Source organism: Lygodium microphyllum, chromosome 18 (assembly GCF_053477565.2).
Source record: "Lygodium microphyllum isolate KBCC chromosome 18, Lygodium_microphyllum_v1.1.10, whole genome shotgun sequence".
Taxonomy (NCBI): domain Eukaryota; kingdom Viridiplantae; phylum Streptophyta; class Polypodiopsida; order Schizaeales; family Lygodiaceae; genus Lygodium; species Lygodium microphyllum.
Genome location: NC_141152.1, coordinates 131023940 through 131051352, shown reverse-complemented (window position 1 = coordinate 131051352; position 27413 = coordinate 131023940). Strand labels below are relative to the sequence as shown.

The following is a 27413-nucleotide window of genomic DNA, read 5'->3' as shown; positions in this document are numbered from 1 at the left end:
CTTGGTTGTAACCACTGAAGCCATTGAGAAAGGAGTATATCTCATGGCGGGCCACTTCATCCAAAATAGTATCTAAGTAGGGTATAGGAAATGGATCTGGAATAGTGGTTGCATTGAGCTTTCTATAGTAAAACATAGATCCACAGCTTCTTGTTCTTCTTGGGGACTATGACAATCAAGAAAATCCAATCAGCTCAATCTATTGGGGCTATAAAGCCAACTCGTAGTAGTCGGTCTAACTTATCTTTGATTTGTTTGGCCATGTGACGGTTCATCTAGTATTGCTATATTTGAACTGGAATAGCATCCGGTTCCAAGAGAATTTGGTGCTGGTAGGATTTGGGATCCAGTTTTTTCATCTTTGAGTGCTCCCAAGCAAATGCATCTTTAAACTCAGTCAGTAAATTGATGAGTTGCTTGTGGAATTGTGGCTCCAGTTGGGCACTGATCTTCATTGGTTTGGACGGACTAAGAAACACCATGCCTAATTCATCTTCCTTCACTCTTGTGACCACCTTCATTTGTGCCTCGAACTCTCACTCCTATCTCAGTACTTCTTTTATCTTGGCTTTAGTAATCTCATCAATATCATCATCTTCCTTCTCATAGTCAAAGTTTTGGATTTTGGAAGTGTTTAGAGTGTTGTCCTGCTCCTTCTCCGAGGTTTTGGCAGGTAACCTTTATGGCTGCTTATATTGTTCATTGATTTGCAACACATTAACTAGATACCATGGTTGTAAATCTACATTAGCCTTTAGAATTTCCTCCTTATTATCGCTTAAGCCTTCTACCATATTGACCGTTTTGGCCACAGCCAGTCTGCATTGTGGTGAGGGAGGGTAAACATTTTTCAAGAATACAATCACTTTATGTTGATTCTTGCGGATGATGAGTTTGTCTTTATTCCAATTATGGGTTACTTTTGCTTGGTCGAGCCAAGGCCTTCTTAACAAGAGGTGGTAATCTTTGCTTGTGTGCTCCATATTTAACATCACTAGTGAAACTAGGAATTGATTTGTAGCAATTTCCAAAAGTACAAAACGTATGATACCAAGTGGTCTCACCCTTTGTTGATTCGCCATTCTGACCAGGAATGGCGTTGGTTCCCAATCCATCAATCCTAATTCTTGACAGGTTGCCAATGTGATGACGTTGATACCAGATCTGCTGTTGAGCAGGATGTTCTAGATGATTTGGTCCTTGCACCGAACAGGATTTATCGGAATAGTTGGATCAGACAATGGACTTGGTCGTACTGGCTCTTGTTGGATTCTTCAAATTGTCACCTTCGGTAATATTGGTTGCTTTGGTTGAATCATCTTTAATAGGTGATCCTTGAAAGTTGGTATAAGATTTAAGAGATCTCTTAATGGAACAATAATATTTACTGGTTCCCATCTGGTTGATGCTTTGGATGAGTTCGGAACAACCAAAACTGTTGGTGTTTCCTTTCGTTGCTGTGGGCTTAGCATCATTTTTTTGGCTTCTATTGCCTCCAGAGTAGTCTCTAGGGTCTTACCATGTCTCTGTCTAGGGTGATCTTTCGGATTCCTCTTGTGCTTCCTATTGGGATGATCGTCGAGTTTATGATTTTTCTGTCTACTAGGATAAACCTTTGGTTGCTTCCCTTTGTGAATTCCAGGTTGACTATCTAGATTTTGAACTCCATTGGGTTGCAGATCTTCTCTCACAACTTGCTTGTTTTTTTCTTGTTTTGGGGTTGGAATTGCTCATCCATATTCCTGTTGTGGTTTTAACTTTATAGACTCTGGGCCTATGTCCATTTTGGGTTTTGGGTGACTCCATCCTGGGTGTGGGTTTATCTTCACACCTTGTTGTACTCCCTGTGTTGGCGGGGTATGTGTATCTTGTTGCCAACTAGACTACGGATAATTCATTGCAATGCGGCTTCCTTTCATTCCTGTCGGGGTTTTAGTATCTCGATTATCCTTGTGTTGTAGAGGATTCTTCTCTGCACATGAGCTACCAAACCAACTTTCGGACCAGAGCTCGGCGGCGGATATTTCATCGCTATTGGCTCTTGTGTTGACCAACCTGCCACTTGATGGCATGCTTTCTCTTGCTTCGCCCACGAAGTGCTTGTGGATTTCAATGCGGCTTCCTTGTATGTTTTCCTGGATTGGGTGACCATATGAACATCTGACTCCATTAGTTCCTTGATTTCAATTATGTTGGCTTTTGGCATGGGTGTTGGGCCTTGTTCTTGTCTTTTTAGGGCATCATACGCTTGAGCTTCAGGACACTTGGATTGCTGGTGTCCTTCTTGCATATAGAAGAAACAATGTTTAGAGAATGACCGGAAATTTCCTTGGCCTCTTCCTCCTCTACCACGCATATCACGGCCACCCCGAGTTGCTGGTACTCTCAATTTGTGTAAGCAATTGCAAGTGTTGAGCTTGATTGGTTGGAATAGTGGTCCATTGGCCGGGTGGGGATGCTCCGGTGCCTTACCATCCTCCTGGACGGGTCATCTAGTACATGCCATTGTAGCGACAGTACTTGGTGTTATGAGTGGCTATGTTACAAATACTAAATCATCTTTGATTTAGGCTGCATTCAACCGGGGTTATTGCATTGTGTGCACCATAGGTTTTTGACCTCATTTTTTCTAGTGCTCTCCGAGGTTTTCTTGCTCTTGCCCTTCTTCGTACTCTTGCTGGGCTTTTTCTCTTTCTCTTCCTCAGAGTCAGTTTTTTCACTGTTGGATTTTGCCTCCAAATCGGAATCACTAGTGTTATGACTTTGATTTTTTTGGGCCGAATTGATGGATTTTTGTCATTTTCTTGACTTTTCTGTCGACAAAAATTGTTCTAATGTGAGGGATTTCTTGTAAAATAGGTCGATACTATTACCAAACAAGTCATCGAAAGCAAAAGCTTTTTGAATTAGCTTATTGAAGCCTTGGACATACAAGGTATTCAACATCACATCCTTGGGTTGGGCATTTAGGTCAATTCTATCATTGAGGACGATGAACTTGACTGTATAGGCTTGGACAAATCTATCACCTTGCTTAAGATTGTGGAGCCTTTTCAGCTTTTGCGTATCTGTTTGGTCGGGTTGAAATCTAATAGGGAATGCGGTGAGAGCATCATTCTAGGTTGTCCATCCAAGCTTTGCCGCTAGCCAGGTTACAATCTTTTTTCGCATTGAAGATTTGAATACGTCAACTTTGTTAGGCTCATTGACTTGAACAGGGAAGTTGATCGTGTAAGCAACATCAAATTGGCAGATGAAGGCATCTGGATCTTGAGTCCTCATTGGAAGGTCTAGAAAACTTTAGAAATGAAATATTGGGTGGGTGGGCCATGGGGATAGGAAGTGAAGATATATGAGGAGATATTGGTGGGATAGCAACCGATTGAACAAAAGCCAAGAGATGACCCGCTAGGTTTAGTGGAGTAGTGGGAGCAATTGATAGAAGTGCGGATACGTGACCAATCGGTGGAGTGGAACGCAAACAAGACTTTCACAATTGTGGAGAGGGTTGTTGTGCTCGGGATGCATCATCACTGAGGATAAAAGGAGCCTTAGGAGATGGTACCGTTTGGCGCTGATCAAACTTGGATCGCTGTGCTTGGCCTAGAGCTGGAATTGTATTGGGCGGACCTTGCGAATGCGTGTGCATTCAGTTTAGCGCTCGGAGGAACAATGATCATGGTCGCTATGTGTAATCGGGTCCAAGCACCATTGCTACAAAGTAGAGGGAGCTCATACTCAGAGTCGACACAGGTGGACACTGACATCCTACTCTATAATCAGCGTCCGGTGTACATAGTTTGACATAGTCAAAGCAATGAAAATAGATACCAAGTTACTCAACCAAGGAAATTCCCAAATATGTATTGCTAGATGAATCCAGTACAACAGTCTCTATAGAGACAGAAATGATAGTGACAAAATACTTGTTGGGTGTAAAGGCCCTTTACGCTCTCCTGTGTATATATTACTTCACACACGTGAACTCACCCTAGCGGGTGAAAGTGTACCGTACGCTAGGTATAAATACATTCTTTTATTTTCTGTGTGTACCACACTGGTACACACCTATCCGTCGACTCACTCTCTCTCTCTCATTGTTCAGTACTATTGGGCACCTTGATTAATGTGCCTGCCCTCTCTCTGCTTCCGCTTCTACTTGACAAATTGGTATCAGAGCTTGGTTCACGCAAGCCGCCGAAACACTAACAATGACAGACAGTAGTCGTGAGCTTTAATTGATAGTCACAGTTGGTGCACAGGCACTAGCTGTGATCAGAAACAGTCAAAGGCCAGGTTGCAAAGGTGACAGTATTGCTGCAGGCGTAACAACCAGCGTGGGCTGCTGGGAGCAGGTCAGATGGACAACACAACGGGTGATAGACAGGACTGACGAAGGCAGCGTATGTGGCGGGCGTCAGAGACGGACGAAGGCAGGTCGACGGGGATTGATGGGCTGATCAGCGTGTGGCGGCGATAGTCGACAAGGCCAGCTGTCAGACGTGAAACACGTGATGGGCCGACAGGGGCTAGGTGACAGTCGGGCCGATAGGGGCTATAGGTGACAATCGGGCAGTTCAACGTTATTTTTTAAAATCTGGAATTTTTCTTTTGGCTTTCTCTCTCTTCTCCCAGGTGTTCACGCATGCAAGCATAGACCACAAATTTGTGCAAATCTGCCTTTGGAAATTTGGGGGCTTTTCCTAGATTTGGGGCTAGACACATGTTTCAGTGATTTCCGATCCATAAATTGTAGACATTGAGTGCATAGATCTCAAAATTTTTGGGGATTTTCAGATGCAAGTAAGTTTTTTGCTTGGTTGAGGCAATTCCTTGAAAATTTGTGCACTCTTGGACCCCAAAATTTGAGGCTTTTGCAGAATTCGTGAAATTTCTGCAATATTCGCCCGTGCTTGATGCTCGGGAAGATGTATTGATGCAATTGGAGCAAACTCATTGCAAAAATCTTGGGGCTTTTCACATTGGTGATATATTTTGAGTCGATTTGAGACTGGACAGTGAAATTTACAGTAGATTCATTGTTGAGTGGGAGTCTTTTGAGTTTTGGATGCTTCAAATGTTGAAAAAGGGCAGCTTCTCTTGGTATATATATTGCTGAATACTCATTATGTAGTGAAACAGTGGTAAATACAGCATTTGGGTCATTGCATTCGGGAATTTTGGTGATGTATTACTGAAGTGGAAGCTGTCTTTAATGCAAATGTATCAGATTTGATTCATGTATATGCCGTAATCAGTATTTGAGACTGAAATTGCAGCTAAACATTTGCTTCTTGGACACCTTGGAAGTACAAGAGTGTATACTTGTTGTTACAATTCAACAACCTTGCTATTGGCTGAAAGCATTCAGCCCTTTATTGCAGTTGTGTATTGCTGAAGATGGCTGGCAGTGCATCTACATCTGACACAAAGAATCTCTTTGAGATTCGTAAATCCGATGGCAACGGTTTTGATCTTTGGAAAGATCGTATGCAGGGCATACTCTTTCTAAAGGATTGTGATGATGCTTTAGTAGGACATAAGCCTATTGCTTTGTCAGATGAGGATTGGGCTAAAATGAATAAAAAGGCCATTACTTACACTAAAATGGCCGTCACAGATAATATCTTGGTTGATATAAAGGGGCTTGATACTGCCTATGTAGTTTGGGAGAAACTCAAGGCTACTTATGAGAATACAACTCCTGTCAATCAGGTACATCTCATGCGAAAGTTGGCCAACTTGAAGCTTGATGAGTCTAAGCTTGTCTCAGATCATTTGAATGCTTTCACTTGTATTTTGAGTCAGTTATAGGATGCAGGTTTGCTAGCTTTTGATCCTAAATTGAGGGCTATCTTCTTGTTCATGACATAGCCCGATTCATGGGAAGCATTGGTTGTCATTGAGCAATAGCCCAAACTCCCCGAACTTGACATTTGATGGTGTGCGTGGTTCTATTCTAAATGAAGAGATTAGACACAAGGCAAGTGGGAAAAACAGTGGATTAGCCTACAATGTAAGAGGAAGAATTGAAAAAAGATCTAATACTGCAAATAAAAACAAAAATTACAGCAAAAGCAAGGAAAAATAGTAAGATGTAATTTGTTATCAATGTGATCACAAATGGTATAAAAAGCCAGATTGCAGGTACTTTAAAAAGAAACAAGAATGCAAGAAGCAGGCTAATGCAAGAGGTAAAAAGAATGACAAGGATGGTAGCTCTACTCATTAAATACCACATCGCGACTGCGTAGCATCTTTTTCATGCTTGGAACCCAAACTCTATAACCTATTTCACCTTCATCTCCATAACCCATGAAGATGTCTTTATGAGATTTCATGTAAAGTTTGGTTTTGCTATCAATAGGTACATGTACATAGCATTTGCAGCCAAAGACTCTTAAGTGGTCATATGAAGCACATTTGCCAGACCAAACCTCTTCAGGGATACCACTTTCAAGTGCACAATGTGGAGATCGGTTGCAAATATGCACTGGAGTTTTAAGTGCCTCTCCCCAAAATGATTGCAAGAGATAAGCTGTGAACAACATGCACAAAATCTTCTCATATAACGTGACTCATTCGCTCAACCACACTATTAGATGATGGATTGTAAGGAGCTGTAAGCTCTCGTTTAATCCCATTGACATCACAAAACTTATTGAGTTCTTTAGATACATACTCTCCCATGTTATCTGTTCTTATGCATTTTAACTTTTAGCCCTTTTGAGTACTAACCAATGCATAAAACTTTTTAAAAGCATCCAATGCCTCACTTTTTTGCTTATACAAATAAACCCATAGCTTCCTAGAATGGTCATCAATAAAAGAAACAAAATAACGGAAACCACTATGAGTGTTTATTGGCATGGTGTATACATTAGAATGGACTAAATTTAAGATACATGCCTTCCTAGAGGCTCCATGAGAATATGGACTCTTTACATGTTTACCAAGAACACAATCATCACAAAAGTCAAGCTTTGAGTTTTTCACATTAACTCTTCAAAGTGAAAAAAGTACTTGCAAACCCTTTTGGCTCATGTGTCCAAGATGCTTGTGCCATAACTCCATGTGTGACGATACTTCAACAACTGCAACAAACTTTCCAGGAAGTGCCTTGTAATAGAGATAATACAAAGTCCCCTTTTTATCATCTCTAGTGACTAGTATAGACCCTTTTTGTATTTTCCACATTCCACCATCAAAAGTAGTGATTTAACCTTTGTTGTCTAGCTGCCCAACAAAAAGCAAGCTCTTCTTGATGCCAGGTACATACCTAACATCATGAAGAATCAATTCTTGACCATTTTCTAGAGCCAAGTGTATGGTGCCCATTCATTCAATATCACATGCATGATTGCTGCCCAGGTAGACTTTTCCAAGATTACCTTTTGCATAAGAAGAAAAACACTTCAAAGATGGAGTTACATGAAATAAAGCACCACTGTCAACAATCCACGATTGTGACAAACCATCATGAGCTGACAACAAAGCATCTACCACATCCGTTTTAGTGATATACATGTCCTCCACTGTCATAGCAAGCGGATCTAATATAAGATCCGAGATACACGCTCGACTTTCTTATATACTTAAAATATATATGGCGAATATTATGTTGGCATAGAGGGAGAATAGATGAGAGAAGAAAGATATATAGAGAGAGAGAGAGGTAGAGAAATTGGCAACATACTAGGGATTGGAAGATGGGCTAGTTCCCCCTCTTGTGGAGTTATATTATTGACAATGAGCAAGCTTCTCCATTACACATAAGCCAGCTATTACTTGTAGATCTTGAAAACAAGATCACAGCTCCTTGTATGGTATACAATTGGCTAACATTTGCACAACTTGGAAGTTAGCACCTTTTGATCCTTCTTGAGTCTCCTTCTCTCCTACACAATATGTGTAGGGCTCTCCTCTTGGCGCTTGATTTCAGCAGAGCCTCCGCAGCACTTGCACCTTCTCTTCTCCTCTTGGAACTTGATTTCAGCAGAGCTTCCGTAGCACTTGATTTTAGTAGAGCTTCCGCAACACTTGCATCTTTTCTTCTCCTCTTGGAACTTGATTTCAGTAGAGCTTCCACAGCACTTGATTTCAGCAAAGCTTCCGCAGCACTTGCACTTTCTCTTCTCCTCTTGGATGCATGCAAAGTGATGCTTCCTTTACTTCTCTTACACCCAAGGAGAGCCTCCTCTTTTATAGGCTTTCAAGAGCTTCTTTTCTTGGAGAGAGACTTGAGTTGATTTTCATGCAAGATGTGGTTGCTCCAGGACCTACTCTGGAGCACTAATTTCGAGATCTCTCTTTGTGCGTTGTTCGGATGAAAAAAGGTCCAACACAAAAGTAGTAGATCTTGCTGTTTTCGATAACCCACGCGGCTCGTTTTTAGAGATCGTCTTTCTGTTGCGAGATATTTTAAAAATGGATTCACCATGTCTTTTTTAAAAAGAACAGCTTCTTAAACTGTACTCTTAACTTGTGGTCCATGCAGTCACCTTAAGGAGAGTTCATTAAATTGCCTTGGGCCTCAACCTTAAGATTGACGTCCACACAAAAGCTTGTGTCTTTTTAGACCATAGAAAGAGAAAATCACTTCTCTCCTCACTTCCAGAGGATCACGTCTCTCGTCTTTCTTAGTGAGAGAATTATCTCTCTTGTCTTTCTTAATGAAAGAAAAGACCTTAAATCTTGACTTGTAAGGGAGAGGATGACCGCAAATGAATGCAATGCTCATTACACACAAGTAAACGTTCCTAGGCGTCCCCGGATGCATACATAAATACATATACACAATGCTAATGCACTTCCTCTTCTTAGAACTTAATCCATCTTCATTTATGTGTAACTCTTTGGTTCTTGTGTACACTCTTACACTTGGCAGACACTTCTTTTCCCCTTCATGACTTTTATTGCTTGTATTAGATATCCCCGTCACAGTGCTTTGATCACCCCATTAAGTGATGCACTAGGAATATTGGTCTCTAAATGGTCTCATGGACATGCTAGATCATCATCAACACTTCAAGAAAAGTGAGGCATTAATTTATTAACATGACTTTATTAAATAGAGAATGCGTAATAAGCAATCAATTTAGTGACAGAGGAGCTCAATGGGATCATCAGGATGGACATTTTCCAGCTACATGCAACTAGGACTTGGTTAGCACCTATCCAAGACTTAGGGATGAATGTGGCTTTCTATTGAGAGCATCTTCTACATATATACCCCGATTTTTTGCAATTCGGCCGAGATATATGGATACACACTTGTCCCATGGAGTACGGTGAGCCATTGGTTAGCTTAGCACATCCTCACACCACTTATGGACAGAGACTAGTCACTATGGTGCAGATTCCCTTCCTCTAGAGGGCGAGATTTGCCAACTTTGCTAGCTTGAGCTGGAGGCTGAAGAGCACTACATATGTAGGTGCCCAATGTACTATGAGATTAGAGGGCGCTTTCATTGTTTGTTCCAAGGGTGATTCAAACCACTCTTCAGGGTGATGGACTTCCTAGATTAGCATTGCCCTTTGGACTCTTCCTTTTGGAGTTATGTTAACGTAGAGATTGCCTCTCACAGTCTTGAGGGAGGTATACCGTATACTTCAGAGCATACCCCAGATTGACCCTTGGTTCCACCATAGCCTATAGGGAGTCACCCTGGTTAGAACCACCGAGAGACATAGAGTATGCCCACCATGACTTGCTGGTCCAGGTCCCTGCTCAAGGCACCATCAAATGATCTAGATGATATTGGCATGTCATTGAACAGCCCTACCGCGACACTTCAGCCTATCCATGTTGGATAGACTTGTGAGAGATGCCTTAGGATGATACTGATCTCCATATCAATTTATCAAATCTCTAGTGCTTTGTTTAATATCCTTGAACTTCAGATGTATCTATTATTATCTCCTAGGCCGATTTAGACGTTAATGCAACTTTCTTTTCTTTCTTTCTCTCTCTTTTTTGTACATGGCAATTGGATTAAATAGTATGAATGTAAAATACAAGAGTCACAAGTGAACTATATTTATGACAAAAAGATTGAAGAAATTGCAGCATGACAAGAAACCAAATCATCCTCGGAATTGATGCCTGCATATTGTGATGCTAAACTGCTAGTGAAGAAGACCTCTCAATTGGTCAATATGATTGTGCACTCCAAAAAGAGAATAAAAAATGAATGCATTTCGGATAGTCCAATTATGTGAGTAGTCCTAGAAACGCAAAAAGTAGAAAACAATCATCACATGTGGCTGCATGGAATTTGTTAGTTTGGGTTTTCCAAAAACACAACCTCATGGATACATGGTTGCTATGACTAGATGATACCAAATCTTGGGAAAAGAGACCATATCTATCTTGGCACCAAGCAAGAGAGAAACCGATGATGATACGTCGGCTTATTTGTAGTACAAAAGAAGCAAGAACCATTGGTAACATGGTGTCTTGAGAGAGCAGAAGCAAGAAAGAGACCACCCACCAACATTCTCCAATTAAATATTTGGAGTTGAAGGGGGGTTTATTTAATATTAAGCCAGCCCACCATCACTTTGGATTTCCACCAAGCTCTACCATTGTGGAGGTCCCAAAGGGAATTACCCTTATGTGTCAACCAATCGTGATCCTTAATAAGCAAATGATATATTGGATTGATTGATGCATGCTCCAAGAATGGCGGTCCTTTCATTCTCCAATCGTGCTAGGGACTATTTGGGTCGAAGCAAGGAAATGGCTGCCATACACACAAGGAAGCTGAAATGGTGTTACATAAGTTACATCCTTTGGGAATGTGAAAAATCCTTCAGATTTAATGAAATGACATTAAGGTTTGCTGTGTAGGCAAAAGTGTATTAGCAATAGAAATCAGCTTGAGCCTTGCAATTCTATTCAATATTTGCTGTTTTCCTTCCCATGAAACAATCTTAGAAGCAACTAGTAGTCCAACTTGCAGAGAATTGGCTTGCAAATGATTAGCACTTGGATGTTGGCAAGACTTCTCAAGCACCACTTTCCAAGAAAGGACCGAGTGAGTCAATAGCATAGAAGTTTTAAGGTTGAGAGGATGATGGGAGATACGGTTGACCTTTATCTTGTGTTGTCTTTGAGGTATGGACAGTACTTGAACTTCCTTTACTCTTCTTTTGCTTGTACAAGATTAAGCCCTAGTGTATTTGAATGACGAGATAAAAAGCTTGTGAATGCTGCATAGATGGTGGATCAACTAGGTTGCTTTGTTTGGTTTTGCCAACAAAAACTTTTTTGCAACTCAGATGCTTTGCTAAGTCCCAAAAGCACACTTTTCACTTGTTTCAGGAATTGAGGTCCAATCCTAGGATCCAAGATATGCCAATTACTTTTTGAATGTCAGTTGAGCCTTGCTTTTTAAGAATAGCTCTTGTGCTCAAAGAGTTCTTTGAAAAGCTAAATCTTTTGAAAGAAAGCTATAAAATGCCCAAAGAGCTGAAATGCTAATATCACAAGCAGGAAAGTAGATGGCAGGGCTTCCAGTTTTATCCAATTTATGACAGCATTGGGAGTCTGTAGTGATCCATTCAAAAGCTGACTCAGCTGAAGATACCCTCTCAGCCACAGGTCAAAGCTGTCGAGGGTTTCTACAGTCCAGAGCAACACTGTCTGCTGCCCTTATAATTATCTGAGATATTTTTGCATAGCGTTTTTTGTCAGGGAGGTTCTTCTTAGTTTTATCTTTGTCAAAAAAGTGTTTTGACTGCTTCAGGACCAGATTTGGCCATTCTAGCTGATTGTTTGCGAGAGATTTATGTTGAGGAGCTGTTCATAGGCCGAATGCTATATTCTCAGCCATCTGAAGTTGTATATTAGATCTATTATGAAGATCTGGGATTTCTTAGTGTGAGGACTTGATCAACTGGAAGTAGAGTTGATAAGTAGAGGGTAACTTCAACATTCTCTTGTTTAACTCTGTTTGTCTTTGTTGAGAATTTTATCACATCTAATTCAGAGAGCTAATGAGGGATATACCCTCTTTCTTTTGAGGGATGTGGGTCCTTCATTGTATGGTGTCATGAGCGTCCTTGTGTGTCTACTGTCCAGATATATACTAAATATCTGTCTCGTAAACCATGCCAAAGTACACCATGGCTGATTGTGATTAAGCTACAATGCTCTATCACACCTTAGCCTACCTGCTTACAGGATGCAAAGTGGAGGAGTATACAGAATTTCATTAGGGGCAGTGCTAAGTGTGTCAAGTGCATTTCATATTCAATATTTCATTATCAGTCTCTGAATATATGACTATAACACTTCGTTCAAAAGGGTATAGTATGTTAGGTACCTTGCAACCATTGTTACAGTCCTAAAATAACAAGGGCTCTTGAATATAAACAACCATATAAAATGGTACAAAGTATCATTGCTGCAGTTGTCCTTGGAGCTCTTCCTTTTGGTAGAGTAGATCTACATTATTTTTTTGGGGCACTAATATCTGTTTGTCTATGCCTTTCATGTGGTGAATTGTTAGTTAAAAGTCCTTTTTTAGTATATTTGTCTGCAAGTAGGATATGCCATACTGTCCTTACTGCTGGTGGTATTCTTAGTGAGAGTCATCTCTACACGTACTGTGTCTACACCAGTTACCTGTAAATGTGGTTTGAAAGACTTACGCTTTTGTAGGCACTCCTGTTTGTGCCAATTTAAAACAACATACTGTATTTATGCAGGTTGCAGGTGAGTCTAAGGGCAGTGACAAATACTTATGCTTTCCTAGGCACTTCTGTTCGTGTCAGTCATTCTTCTTCGACGTAGTGGGTAGAGGAGATCAGCTGTGTGTAAATGCCTTTGCCCTCTTGCAAAGCTCCAATAAAGCATATTCTCAGCTCATTTATTTGTTTCTCAGCTTGCTTTTCCCAAAATAAAAGATAGGAAGTGTTTTGTGTGTCGTCAGATTTACTGGCATTCTCAGTTCATTTGACATGTTTATTCATGATATGCAGTGCAAGCATCAGTTAGCTGCAAGGATTGCAGATGCTTTGGGCACATGTCAACAAGTTGTAGTCTCTGATGAGGAGCTCGCCATATTATTGTTACGGCAAGAAAGTCACTAATTTCATTGCCCAATATCTACTATTATCTATCCTTTGAATTCTCTTTTTATATTGTGAATGCTGATGTTCAGAGAAGTTAATCATGTTTTAAATGTAAGATTTGCCATGCTAGTGCATTCTATGGTTCTTTTGTGTGTAGTGATGTGCGACGCGATCAAAGGGGTTGCTCTAGCTGGGTTTCTTTTTGAATATGGCGTCCCTTCTTAGTATAGCATCTCAATGTTAGTTGTTCTTTTTCTGATCATCATCATAACTTCTGGTGTTTTCTAGACTATTTTTGGCTGCCTTTGTGACTTAGACATAGCCAACGGCTCCACCAAAAGTGAAGGTTCCAAAGCTATTTTCCTGAGGCTAATGAGTAAAGCCATGTTTTGCTGCTGCAACTGCTTGGTTGATATTTTGTGGCTTAGGAAAACTTAAGAGTATGGGCCAAGGGAGCTCAAGATAAATGAGAGAACTCATTTTAGCTCTGGTTCAGTTCAGATAACGCAGATGGATGACTCATCTGAGGGACCACCCATACTAATAGATGTGAAATGTGGGCGGCCAGTGGGAGTTGATTTTTTGGCTTACATGGCAACAGGCCTATGGAGAACTGGTGGGAATTCAAAATTTTCATTACATTTTCTACAATTGAAAACTTTGCAAAAATTCCTTGCTGGCCAAGAAGTTTGTTTGCTGGCTTTCTGCACATCTTTAAAACCCTCAGCCAATATGCCAACTATGTGAAAGACCCAGAGTACATCTTTAAAACCTACACCTACCATCTCAGACCTTCAACACCATCATTTCTAATCCTTAGAAGAAGACATACAAATCACATTCTTTAAGATGTATGTTTTACAACTTAATCATGCGAAATCTTTTGCAACTAAACCAAAAGTATATAGCTGAAATTCTAAAGGGCAGTTTAATATAGAAGTGAGTTAGAACAAGAACATTCAAGACCAAGCTTCCCATACAAGGTGAAGGTGTTAAGCTTATGGTCAAATTGTCATTCAGTCTTTGTTATCGAGAATGCTTTGGAATGTTTGAGCACATGAAATGAATCAATAATGCAGATTGAATCTCAATTTATGAGAAACCTGCATGGTATCTTTGGAAGTGGTTACTAAGTTTGTAACATGACCTAAATAGTGGAAATGTGATTTGAACTACCATAGGTTGATAAAGCTAACGTGTAAACAACAGTATAATCTTTGCACTTACAAGATCTTGAACACGAGTCATACTTTGCATTGGCCATTGGAACATTCAAGCACACTGTTCCAATCTCTTCTCTGCCTGTGTTTCATTCATGATTGTCATCCGGTGTTAAGGAGATCATGTAATCACATATTGCACTTCTCATCAAGCTCATCACTATTGATTATGTGTAGGAAAATACAATTTCTTAAAATGCTTGAAAATGCTTTTATGGCCAAAATTGCGATTAACTTTTTGCGCTACAAGCAATCGAGAACTCTCCTTAAAATAAGAGATCTCAGCTTCAAAAAGAACTCAATTTCTTGAAAACTTGGTAATTAATCTTTTCTAAAAGTACGCTTTGTATCTGTCAGCCTTTTAAGAGCCTAGCTTCCACAATATTAAAAACTTTGATTTACTAACAAATGTCATGACATGGCCATCCTATCCTCTTTTTAATTAAAGTTTGTGTGCATTTTATTTGTTTAGTAAACTCCTCGAATTCCCAATGAATAATAGCTTTTGCAAACAATCTACATACTATATAAAACAATCATAATGGTGAGGAGGTAAGCTCATGAACAATGAAATGGAGGGGTGTATTCTATTGTTTGTTCTTCCCATAATTCACTATATGTATGTATGTATGTATGTATGTATAAGAATAAATATGTGAAAGAGGAGTTTCTTGGTTGTTAAACCAAATGTGAATACATTTGATAATACATGCAATTGCACCTAACTTATGCTATGTGTTTTAGATGAAATGACAAACAATTGTTGGTAGATAGATTTGCGCTTGAATTATGCTAGTTGTTACAGGTGGACTATCTAAAATAAAAACTCACTACCATATCTTTGCATAATGCTCAACAATGTGCAGGGGCTAGAAATGTTGAGGTTGATGTTGAGAGAGAGAGAGAGAGAGAGAGAGCGAGAGAGCGAGCATCTGCTCTCTCCTAATCTATGATATTGTCCATAACACACAAACAAGGTACTATTATGTATTATCATTGAAATATAAATATAATAGCAATTGAGGATTAGATTAATGTGGCCAAACTTCAAACCTACCAACTATAACATGACAACGAGATGGAGTCTCAATACCTAGCCCTCAAGCAAATGTTAGCTTTTCTCTACCCATTAACTTGTTAAAGAAGAAGATAACTACTAGATTTTAGTTTAACATGTACACAATTTTTCTCGTGTGAGAACTATCATAAAGTGGTGATGCGTCTCAATGTACATTAACCTGGCATGATACATTGGATTAGTTACAAGTTAACATACCTCATATTATAACGATATACCAAAATTGGCTTGTTTATCATGTCTCGGACCATGAAGTGGCTTTTCTAACTAAGCTACCTCATATCTAGCTAATGTTGCTCCTGTATAGACAAGTAATTGCAAATTGCTATGTGAGGGTTGAAAGCATAGCCACTAGTAGATCTCCTCTTGTAAGCACAACTTACTAAACTCCTTGTATGTAAAGACCTTGATGTATCTCATGATTTTTCTCTCCATATCCAAGTAAGGTGTGTATGGATTTGGCAAAGTAGTGAGTTTTTATTGCAAAAGATATGGTGTGCTTGTGAGGTTTGGGCAAAGTATCTACTATTTATTGCAAAAGTCATCAATGGTCTACCAATTAAATCTTGGATCATAACCATGAGATTGTGGATACATATCTTCATGGGAGAATCACTTGGTCACACATGGTGTGCTTGTGAGGTTTGGGCTCTTATCCAGTTGGATGCTCAACTAGTCCTCCTTGGTATAGACAGGGTCCTAGTGTGATAGTATATCCAAGCCATATTGCCTTTGCATCCACCATATATGGATCAATAAAATACCATTTAGTGCACTCACATCTTCAATGCAAATAAAGAGCTTTCTTAATTAACTTTCATTGGGGAGAAATGCATGCTTCAAATACATCTCCAATAAATCCTAATTGTTTGCAACTTCAAAAGGTCCTCATATTTGTCATATTAATAATATGCCTAAAGTTCTAGCCAAGGCCATAGGTTTTCTATATGTGCCTTAGTAACTAACTTGACCATGTGTTTAACAATAGAACCCTCTAACTTGTAAACTTTGTAAATCCTTTTGTACTAATAGGATTATGTGCATTAGATAACTCAACCAAATCCCAAGTTTCATTTGTAACTAATGCATCTATATTCTTATCCATGGTTTTCTTCCAATCTACACTATCAATAACTCCATTGAAGATAATAGGCTCCTTGCACTTCAATACCTTTGCCACCATGAAAGCAAAATATCTATCAAGCTATATGAAAATAAAGTACTTCTTGACTAGAGATTTGATCCTCTTTATTGCTTTGCATAACGAAGGTTTACATTATTTTTAAAGGCCTCAATGTGATAGCTAAAAATGTGCATGATTCTACTCGTAGATTATTTGAGATAGAAGAGTCATACACCATTCAAAGGTCTAGGCATAATAATCTTCCTCCCACTAACATGCAAGTGTTAGTGGATTGTGGGACTACCCTCTCTTTGACTCGAAACTTAACACAAGTACTTGTATGATTTGCTATTGCTAATCTTGTGCACCACCATTTTGCTTATAACCGTCATCCATGATAGTGACTAGCTAGGATCCATACATAGACGCAAGCTCAATGGATACTATATCTCTAGTATAGTGTCTCTTTGGTAGAGTAATTGTACCAACCAATGAATGCACACTTTTTACCCCTAGGATCCAACTTTTTTCTCTTCTCATTAGTAATATGTACAAAAACTAGGCATCGAATAGTTTACATCATATGTTGCTACATAAAGGTTTCCTCGTGGAGCATTTTTGTAAATTGTTGCAGTAAAGTCCTATTCAATACACATGTTATAATACTTATTGCTTCTATGTAGTAATTTATACATTTTTCTCGTTTGGAGATACCCAAGAGCCGTTTCCATGTGTGCTTTGTTCTTTCTGTGTGCAATTTCTTTTTTTTTGAAGTCTATGCACATGTAATCTCTCTTTTTATGCCATATAGTAAGAAACTTGTCAAACTCACTAGGGAGACATTTTGTACCACCATTTATCAAGGATAAGGTATCCTTGCTTGCTTATCAAATTGCCACGCTAAGCATACATGCTGTAATGCACTAAAAACCTTGGTGCCCTTGAAATAGTGGTGTTATATTGCATACTTCCTACCCTTTAGCATGGTGCCCGAGTCTATTATATGAGATACCTACACATTATACTTTTCCTTTATCATGAGAAGATATAATATATTTGAGTTTTGCGGTCCTAACATCTTGAAATGTAAGCTACAACTTTTCATTTTCCAACTAATCTATTGAGGATAAATTCATTGTAATTGAGGAAATGGTAACAATATCTTGGTTCTTTTTTTGCAAGAGTTGAGTCTTTCCATCATGTATAAATAAGGAATCTGCACTTGTTGAATGATACCATGTCTATTATCATTGTTTATTAGTGCATACATATCCATAATAACTAGGAGTCACCTCCTTCAACTACTCATTGTGTGGAGTCATATGATTCTATACATAAAGGGGGAATGCGACATGTGGAAAAGTTCAATGTACCCACTAGTTGATATTTTTCTTAACATTTCATAGCAAATAAATGAGAAGTATATCCCTCATTATCTTACAAGGAAACATCTCTCTATGTGGGCAACAATGGAAGCAAGATCATGAGCAAAGATCCATATACATGGATTGTGGAGTGATGTTTGACGTGTTCTGACTATAATATGGTAAGTATCAATTAAGTGTGCTTGATAGATTTTCCTTGAATCTATCTATCATTTGTTAAGGTAGCTCATTGTGCTTGCATGTGTGAGTAGCCTAGGTGAGAGATAGCCATAGGCTTTGCGTGTCGAGCCCTTAAAATGATAAAGGCATGTCCAATGGTCATGATGTTGAGCTTATAGAGTGCAACAATTTTGGTTCACATGTCATGACCAAGGATATACATCAGCTATGAGATCACTTACTATGCATAATTTCACATTACTGATTGGGAAGTGACATGCATGTGCCAAGTGGAAAACATGTGCGAGTAGTTATATCGTGATTGTGGTCGTAGAGAAGAGGACAAGTGCAGAAACATGAGTGGAGTCAGGTGGCATCATCTCCCTCGTTGCCTTCCTTCCTGTCGAGCAAGCCACCCTCCATCAGTATTGTTGCGCCGCGGCTGTTTGAGGTTTGCGCAGCCCATGCAAACTGGTACGTAGCAAGGAGACAGAAGCGATAACCACAAGGCAGGTGCATCCGAAATAGCGAAATCACTGACCATCGATCCAGAGAAATACCAGGCTTTCCATCCCCATCCCACACTTATAGCTGCACTTCGACTCCACAATAAACCTTTAGACACCTTCTCATATAGCAAAAAAAGAGAATTTCTCTACACACTTGTCGCACTATCTAGGAAAGGTCTCAACTAGTAAAAGGGGAACATTTCCCAAGATAGTGATATAGTAAAATATTCCTATATAGATATAGTGCAATTTTACTAGATATGGTAACATTTATTTATATATTAAAAACTCTAGTTGTAATCGTGGATACAATGAAAAATTATTCCTAATATATAGTAAAAAGTTCAAATCAAATAATAAAAAGAAATAAAAGATACTCTCTTCATTAATAGAGAGATTAGTCTAGGATATAAATATCCTCAATTCTCAAAGGTCTATTGTGACTTTCTGTGACAATAATTTTCTCTCTACAAAGTAACCAATCCATAATAGACTTTCTCATGGGCTGGCAATGTTTGTTCATTGCGTCCTCCTTAAAAACTAGGGTCCCTCTTGATAAGGCTATACATAGACTTTAACAATGTATATAACTCATCAATGGATTGGATGTCCAAATATTTTAGGAGAAATTGTTTCTTCATCTATGGCTAAGCATACCTTTCATACACGAACACTTTTCCATGTAATCTCAATCTCCTCAGGATCTTCAAATGTATCTTAAGGAATAGAGCGTTCACTACTACATGAACTCTACAATACAAGAAAATAAGATTCAAAAACAAAATATCTTTGTATATATAAGCACACAAAATCAAGAATATTATATAAACAAAAGCTTCATACATTTGGGATTCCTTGTAGAAACTCCATAAAAGTATGATTAGAGTTTAAATAGTCCTGAAACATAGGCCAAGTATTAGAGGAAATGAAGTGGGAAAAAACTCCATAAAAGTATGATTAGAGTTTAAATAGTCTTGAAACATAGGCTAAGTATTAGAGGAAATGAAATGGGAAAAAACTATAAATCAAATTATACCAACCATTTCATTATCTTTTTGATGTTTGTTGGATATAGAGACTAAATCAAGGGGTGGGCCATCATTTTGTGATTCCAACTAATACAAGTAGGAAAATTGAAGTCAGTATCCAAAATTTAGATATTTAAATATGAGACTATATTAATAAGTAAATGGTATACATACATGCATTGTGCTATTCTCTGAAAAGATACATTGATCTTCCACCATAAGTTGTGGATAATATGTTTTACCATTTGTATCCTAAAAATTTAGAGAAAATGTACATAATGAAAGGTAAATATATATAAGCAACTAAAACATAAATGATTACAATAAAAATAATATTTTTAAAACATAAAAAGATAACAGTTGAGATGAAAAAGTATAAATCTTACCAATTTGCATTGCATATCTTCATGCTCAAAGCTACAATTCTCCTCCTATTAAAATAATAATAATTGTGCCTATTAGTGCTAATTCCATCTATATATAATCTACACTAAGAAAATATTGATGAATAAATAACTTACCAAAGATATCCATAGAAGATGATATTTTCCTCTTGAGTTGCCTTTTGAGATTTTGAGCAGTAGAAAGAAACTATAGATATTTTACTCCTCCTTCCAAAGGTAAGTAGCACCAGGAAACTCAAGGGGTAAAATTTGATCATAGTTTTGATCTATGATCTCTAGAATTCTTTGTTTGTCATCTCTATTATTATGAAACCACATATCCTTGTCAAAATCATGGCTCTTGACCCAATTGTACACTTTTCTTTGATTGGGACAATATCTAACATTTTGCATATCTCTATAGTACTTTAGTAAAAATGGCTTCCCAAACTCATCTTTGTCTTCTCGACTAATCTTTTTAGGTGGTTTAAAAATTTGGTAATATGTAAGAGTCTTCATCAAAGACACATCTCCTAATTGCATATTATTAATTTGTTTTTGAGGTGGTAACTGAACTCTTTTACTTTGTATTGAAATTGATTTACCCATGCTTACTGTTTGCTCAGAACTATCATTCTTCAATTTCAGTTCTTCAATTGTTTTTTGCAAATTGATAATGGTATGCATAATTGAATCTAGAGTTTGCTAACTTGGGGAGGCCAAGATACAAGCTAAAATTAAATTGAGAAAAATCGTGTCAATAATCATCAACAAAAAATCATTTCATTCTTTATGAAAGGATACAATAAAATCTCTCTCTCTCTCTCTCTCTCTCTCTCTCTCTCTCTCTCTCTCTCTCTCTCTCTCTCTCTCTCTCTCTCTCTCTCTCTCTCTCTCTCTCTCTCTCTCTCTCTCTCTCTCTCTCTCTCTCTCTCTCGTCCACAACCTACACATGAGACACAACATGGGCTATAACTACGAAATACTCTCCTAATTTAGAGCTATAACTATGAAATATTATCCTAGTTTATCTTCCTTTCGAACTCTCTAAGCAGAAAACAAACTACGTACAACACCCAAACTTTCTTTTGACCATCCAATACCATGACTATAATTATAAAAGGCATGTGCAATATCAATAAGCAACAAACCTTAATTAGCAATTGTATTTGGTATCTCATCAACTATACTTAAAACATATGGTAAGCACCATTGGATGAACTTTTGGTTCTCTTCATCCTTAAAGCTTTCATAGTACTTACTTGGATTGTGAGGCCACCATCCATGACGAATCGAGGGTGGAGAAAGCTTATAAGACTTCTCACAACAAAAATCTATCATCTTTTTCTTTTCATTGGATATGGTTCTCATGAGTGCTCATATATATTTGTGAAACATATTTAGAGATAACACATGCATTGCATCATACATCAAGTCTATTGACAAGTTGGAACCATATAAAGCATATAGTTTTCATAGAATAGACTCTCTACATAACCCTACAACCTTTAGTTTTCCTTCATTTTCAGCTTGTGTGAAAGCCCTCTTTGAACTTGTTAAGGCATTGCTCATTTTACCCATGGGTCGTTGGGGTGCAGGATATCTTGCTTGATATCGATTACCATCATATAGATAGCATCCTTGGAATGAGGGATTACTAGTATCTAGAGTTTCTTGGGATTTGTCCCTATGACAAAATAATTGCCCACCATCTTTGAAGGATCCTATTTTACATTGTGCAAGACGGTCACCCGTGACCATCATCAACATCGATCTAACAATACAAAATCTTGATTGCCCGTTGGATTATAAAAAATCTTTCCTACAAGGTAGTTGTAGGATATTTGAATACCATTTATGTAAAGATCTTGTAGCTGGCTAATAAGCGGTCTTAAAAAATTTGAAACACATCAGGAATATTATGAATAAGTTTAGAGCAACTAAACGGTATGAACAAAATAGGAAGAATGCCTAACACAAAGCCATTTCCACCATTTAAGGACCTTGATTTCAACCACACCACAATCCTTTTGTGTGGTGTGAGAGGCTTGGAAGCCATCCCAGTGTAAAAAAACTACAAAGTTCCAAGGATCACCTCTACATATTGTTTTTTTGCATTGGTTGAAATGTCGACATTGCTTACAAACAAAATTGTACTCTTGCGTCTCATGATTAAAACCTTGTTCTAGAACTATTGAAAAATAAGACCTTGGAAAAGTTGTATATGATTTCCCACATGTAGGGTTGTTGGATACAACAACCATCTCACACTCAGCATCACGATTCCTAAAATCTTGATACTTGCGTCACTTTGTTCCATCCCACAACTCATTTATGAATTCTGGTTGTATATGGATGTCTTTCCTTAGCCATCTTGCTTTGTGACACCACATGCTCACGAAATCATGACAAAGTGACTTGGATTGCACTAAAAGCTCTATTTGGTTCTTTAGAGGCAAATAATCAATAGCTAACATTTCTTTCCTTGGTTTATTGCATTTTTTGCACTTGTCACAACATTCAATACAATCACACTTTAGTAGTTTTTTTCGCATGTTTTGTTTACAAGAACAGGAGACTACATCTTTGGCATAAGAATCTTCCTTGCTAGGTGTAAGAAGCTCAATTTCATGATCATTGTTTTTCCTTCCCATGCAGTACCTATAACGTTCAGGTTGGATCATGCCAAGACCATGACACATAGAGTCTAGTTTCTCTCAAGATGTAGGGACTCTGACTCCGTTAAGGTCTCCATCCCATGTATTAGGTAGTTGCACCAATAGCTTACTTAAACTTGGCTTGAACTCTTCAACTCTTTGATTCCTAACCCTTAGATTACCCATGTTTTCAAATAATAGTTGGAGCATCTTCTCTTGTGCAATAATTGAGATTTGGTTCTCATCCCAAAGAGCTTGAAGCTCAATTATTTTTTGATGGTTTGTTGATATGGTGATGACTCATCTATATAAGAATGTATTTGAAGAGACTCGATATTGAGAATCAGCAATCACACTCACTAAACAGCCTCTTTGTATGGAGTTTCAGGGTCAAGGATATGCAGGCTAACTTATCCCATATGCACAATGGTGCCTACTGCAGATTCCTACTTTCCTATAAAGCATTGTACTTGCTTCCTTTTCTTAATGCAATGATAGTACTCTTTTCTTTTCAGTGAAGTGTCAATGTCATTGTCCACATACACAAGATTGTGTTTATGAGTCCAAGACTCAATCTTGGAACCTAATTCACTTGTGTAACAATGTTCATTCCTGCAAGTTGGGTTAGGAGTCCTTCCATGTAATTGAGATGTGTGGCAAGTGATGTGCTGGACTTCATTTCGAGCCTGAAGAACTCAATCAGGAGGCCATACTTTGATGATTTAGATTGTGCACCGAACAGGGTGTCAAGTCTTTTCCATGTATCTTGTGAGGTCTCACAGTTATCCACATGGTGGATATAACTGTCGTCTAGCTCCAGTTGGCTTGGGCTCTGTCATCATTCTTTTGCCAAGTAGTTGCAAGGTCCGCGTCCCGAGGTTTCTTCTCTTTGCCATTTGTGATGGCCCAGAGACCCTTTTTCATAAAGATGAGCTTGATGCGGATTTGCCAGGTGTGAAACCCGACTCCTTTGAATCGAGCATTTGGAGAGTCTTTTCCCATGTTGAGGTTGCAAGATCAGCAGCAAATCAACACCAGAATTCTTAGATTTTATCAGTAGAAGAGCAGAATGCAGTGTGTCAAGAGACACAGTTAGTGACAGTGTGAAAACACACTATGTCAGTGTTGATGTTGAGCTTGATTCTTCTTGTTCAGGATCGTTCGGTCGTTCTTCAATCTTCTCAGATCCTTCCCCTCCTTGATTTGATGCTGGGTTAATGGATTAGAGTGACAGAGGCTTGGGTTGAGTGTCAGGAGTGAGAAAAAACTGAGGAAAAAAAGCTTGAGAAATTTTGGCTATGGTGGAATTAGGGTTTCTGAGACAGGGGCCTGGTTTTTCTCAGATTGCAGGAGCTATACTTGATCATTTTCAAAAATTTTTACATGCCTAGGAAGCTGACTTCATGGGCTATCAAAGCCCTATGAAAATCGTCAAGATCGCAGGCAGTATGACGCGCGCAGGCAGCTCGAACAGATTCGGCGCAGTTCAGGACAGCGATGATGAATTTGTGCAATGCTGGGGTCAGGGCGCAGCAATGTAGTCGATTTACATGCTAGGATGAAGCGCCTTGAGTAGAAGAACAATTCCCTAGAAGACATCAAGAGCTGAAGTGGCCTGGTTGAGAAGTTATTGAAGCTCCAAGTGAGGTAGGTCCTGTCTGGCTATGGCAGACACAGAGCAGAGATTGAGAATTTTCACAATGCTGAGCTTCAGATGGTCAAATGTCCTGGATTGATGTGATACATGGAAGCTTTGTGAGTTGGGGAATACTTTTCCAGAAGGAAGCTCCAAGAGATTTGACCTGTGGAGTGAGATATAAGCAGCTCAATCTGACAGGGTGTTGCTGGCTATGGCTGCCATGGAAGCTTCAGTGAGAGTAGAGTTGGGAGATGAAGTCATGAGCTAACATTGAGCTAGATTGAGGTTGAGAGGAATCAAGAGAGGCTGGAGAAGCAATGCCATGCCCAACTGGGCTCTGATACCATGTTACAAATGCGGGATCTAGAGCATGGCAGTGAGTTATGGTGGATGAAAGGAGAAGTGTGGACTCATGATGGAGAAGACAAAGACACTAAAATGGATGAAGATGTTTGCATCGGTGTTCTACTTAAGAGTTTGCCTCCTGAATATAATAATGTATCAACAACTTTAATCAACATGCCAAATCCTGAACTTGTTGATATCCAGGCATCACTGTTAGAAGAGGAAAAGAAGCTAAAAACTAAGGAAGAACCAAGAACACCATATTGGGGAATATGGAAATTTCCCATAAGTTTGGGACACGCGGTCAAATCTTTGGATTTGTCATAACTTGAACACTATAACTCCAAATTGAGTGCTCTATAGCTCAATAGATTCAATTTTTCAAGCGCTTTCCAATGATAGGTCAGATCATATGGTTTTGAGAAACTTATGCACATGTTATTCGGGTGCCACCTTTTTAGTATTCAAAAAATGGGAATTGGGAGATTCCCAAACTCACTAATATTGTGTTCAAGTATCTCTAGAGATGAGCATGCATTATATGTTGGCAACAGGTACAAAGGCAAGAAGGATCAGCTCTTCTATGACTTCTGCAAAAGGACCGGACACACCGAGAAGTTCTGCCACGCAAGAAAGAGATCCCAAAAGGCCTATTTAGTCGCAGTCAAAGAAGAAGAAGAAAATGGAGCAAAGGAAGAAGAAGATGAAGATGAAGACCACCAGGATCGGAAGGACAAGACTCATCAGTCCTTCTACTCTCATAACTCTGATAGACTGTTTTAAAAGCCTTGTACTTCCTTGCCCTAATGCTTCCTGCCATAAGCGTTGTAAACTCCTTATGTAACTTGGCATTACAGTCCCTGTACACTTTGTGAGGCCCCCTGTTACAGCCTCTGGATGCCCATCATGTTTTGGTGCCCACACTTAGCTTTTTCTGCAACAGCCTCTGGTGTCTACCATGTTTGTGGTGTGCCCACACTTTGCAGGTGGTTCTCATTACAGCCTCTACACACTTTGTGCCTTTTTAGTTGTGATTGAGGAGGGGTGTTGAGAATCAGCAATCACACTCACTAAACAACCTCTTTGTATGGAGTTTTAGGGTCAAGGATATGCAGGCTAACTTATCCCATATGCACAATGGTGCCTACTGCAGTTTCCTACTTTCCTATAAAGCATTGTACTTGCTTCCTTTACTTAATGCAATGATAGTACTCTTTTCTTTTCAGTGAAGTGTCAATGTCATTGTCCACATACACAAGATTGTGTTTATGAGTCCAAGTCTCAATCTTGGAACCTAATTCACTTGTGTAACAAACAGTGTCTTTGTCTTCTCCATCATGAGTCCACACTTCTCCTTTCATCCACCATAACTCACTGCCATGCTTTAGATCCCGCATTTGTAACACTCGACATGGTCAATAAAAGGACATGCTGAGTTATTTTCATGACATGAGGGGGGATTTACACAAGTATTGATAGTTTGATCATTGATTTGTTCTTCTTGGCCTTCGTTAGACTCCATGGTATTATTGGCTTCATGAGAACTAGTAAGACCAATTTGCATACTTAGTGCATCATATTTGGCCTTTAATTCTTGGTGCCTAAGAAAAGTTTGTGGACCAAAACTCCTCCCACCATTACAATATGCTTGACAATCACACCACATATGTCATCTATTTGAATTAACTATGCTAGATTCACTTTGGACTTGAGAGGTTTCTTCATGCCTTTGGCTCTCAAGATGATCTCCTTGCACATTTGAATATAACCACTAATAAGGATTTTTGAAGGACCAAAAAGGACCAAAATATAACCATTGATCATATGCTTGGGAAAACAATTTGCATTAGTCTTTAGAGTTCATGGAAGATTTAGAGACATTGCATAATTGTTTGATAGTTATAAGGGATTTGAAGAGGATAGTGAGGTGACCTTTGAGAGGAAAGAGACTCACATTAATTAAAGGGTTTTGAAAGGATAATTAGGTCTTGAAGGGATAAAAGTAGACTTGAGATGGGGGCATGTGATGTGGTGCACACTTCTAGTGCTATTGGATTGTCAGATTGTTAGTGGACTGTGAGTGCCCTACATGCCGTGCATGCTGTAAGAAGACTATTGATCATGTCCTCCTCCTCCTTCTCCTCCTCCTCCTCCTCTGCTAATGCCTTGTAAGCTATAGTTGATTCTTGTTGTGCCCGATCATTTAAGTATTGTAATGTATGATATTGGGCCATCATAGAAAAGCAATTGAAACAACAAACATGTCAGTTGGAAAAACCATTGATCATGTCCTCCTCCTTCTCCTCCCAATGCCCTGCAAGTTGCTGTCGATTCTTACTGCGCTCAATCCCCAACAAGTTGTTGTCGATTCCTATTGCACCCAATCACTTAATTATTGTAATGTATGAAATCGCGCCTTTTTCCTCGAGAAGGTCAAGGTAGGGTTCTTGCCCCTTTTGTTTGTTCTTGTTCTCAATGGAATGATCGTGCTAGTAGACCATGAATATGACAATCAGTGATTATTGCACACTCAAGATCTTTGGCTATGATCTATTCACGAGAGTAAAAGGTAAGGCCCTCCTCTCAATATGCACTGTGATTTCTTCCACCCCAAACGTTTTTTAAAGTTTGTATCTTACTCTAGGTATGTGATTGTTGATTTTAGGAATCATCAGCATGAAAAGAGATTCCATCATCTACGTTGGTATTCAATATCTTACCAATGCTATTTACATGCATGTGAAATTCAGATGTTTGGTGGAAAGAGAGTATGCACAAAGTTAGCATGTGGATATGATCAGTTGTTC

The 27413-nt window shown here is 38.8% G+C and overlaps 1 protein-coding gene across 2 annotated transcripts in view; it reads left to right on the top strand.

Annotated features, from left to right (window-relative positions):
- SSN2 (zinc finger SWIM domain protein) overlaps nucleotides 1–13225 on the top strand; it is a 40318-nt gene extending 27093 nt beyond the window's left edge. Inside the window, exons 4-5 of one of the 2 annotated variants that reach the window (XM_087699238.1) lie at nucleotides 12715–12818; nucleotides 12988–13225. In XM_087699238.1, coding sequence (XP_087555364.1) covers nucleotides 12715–12818; nucleotides 12988–13003 — 120 coding nt within the window. In that variant the 3' untranslated portion in view covers nucleotides 13004–13225. Of the gene's footprint in view, nucleotides 1–12714; nucleotides 12823–12987 lie in introns of both variants that reach the window. The other variant, XM_087699237.1, reaches the window with a different exon arrangement.
- Nucleotides 13226–27413: the final 14188 nt, after the last annotated feature.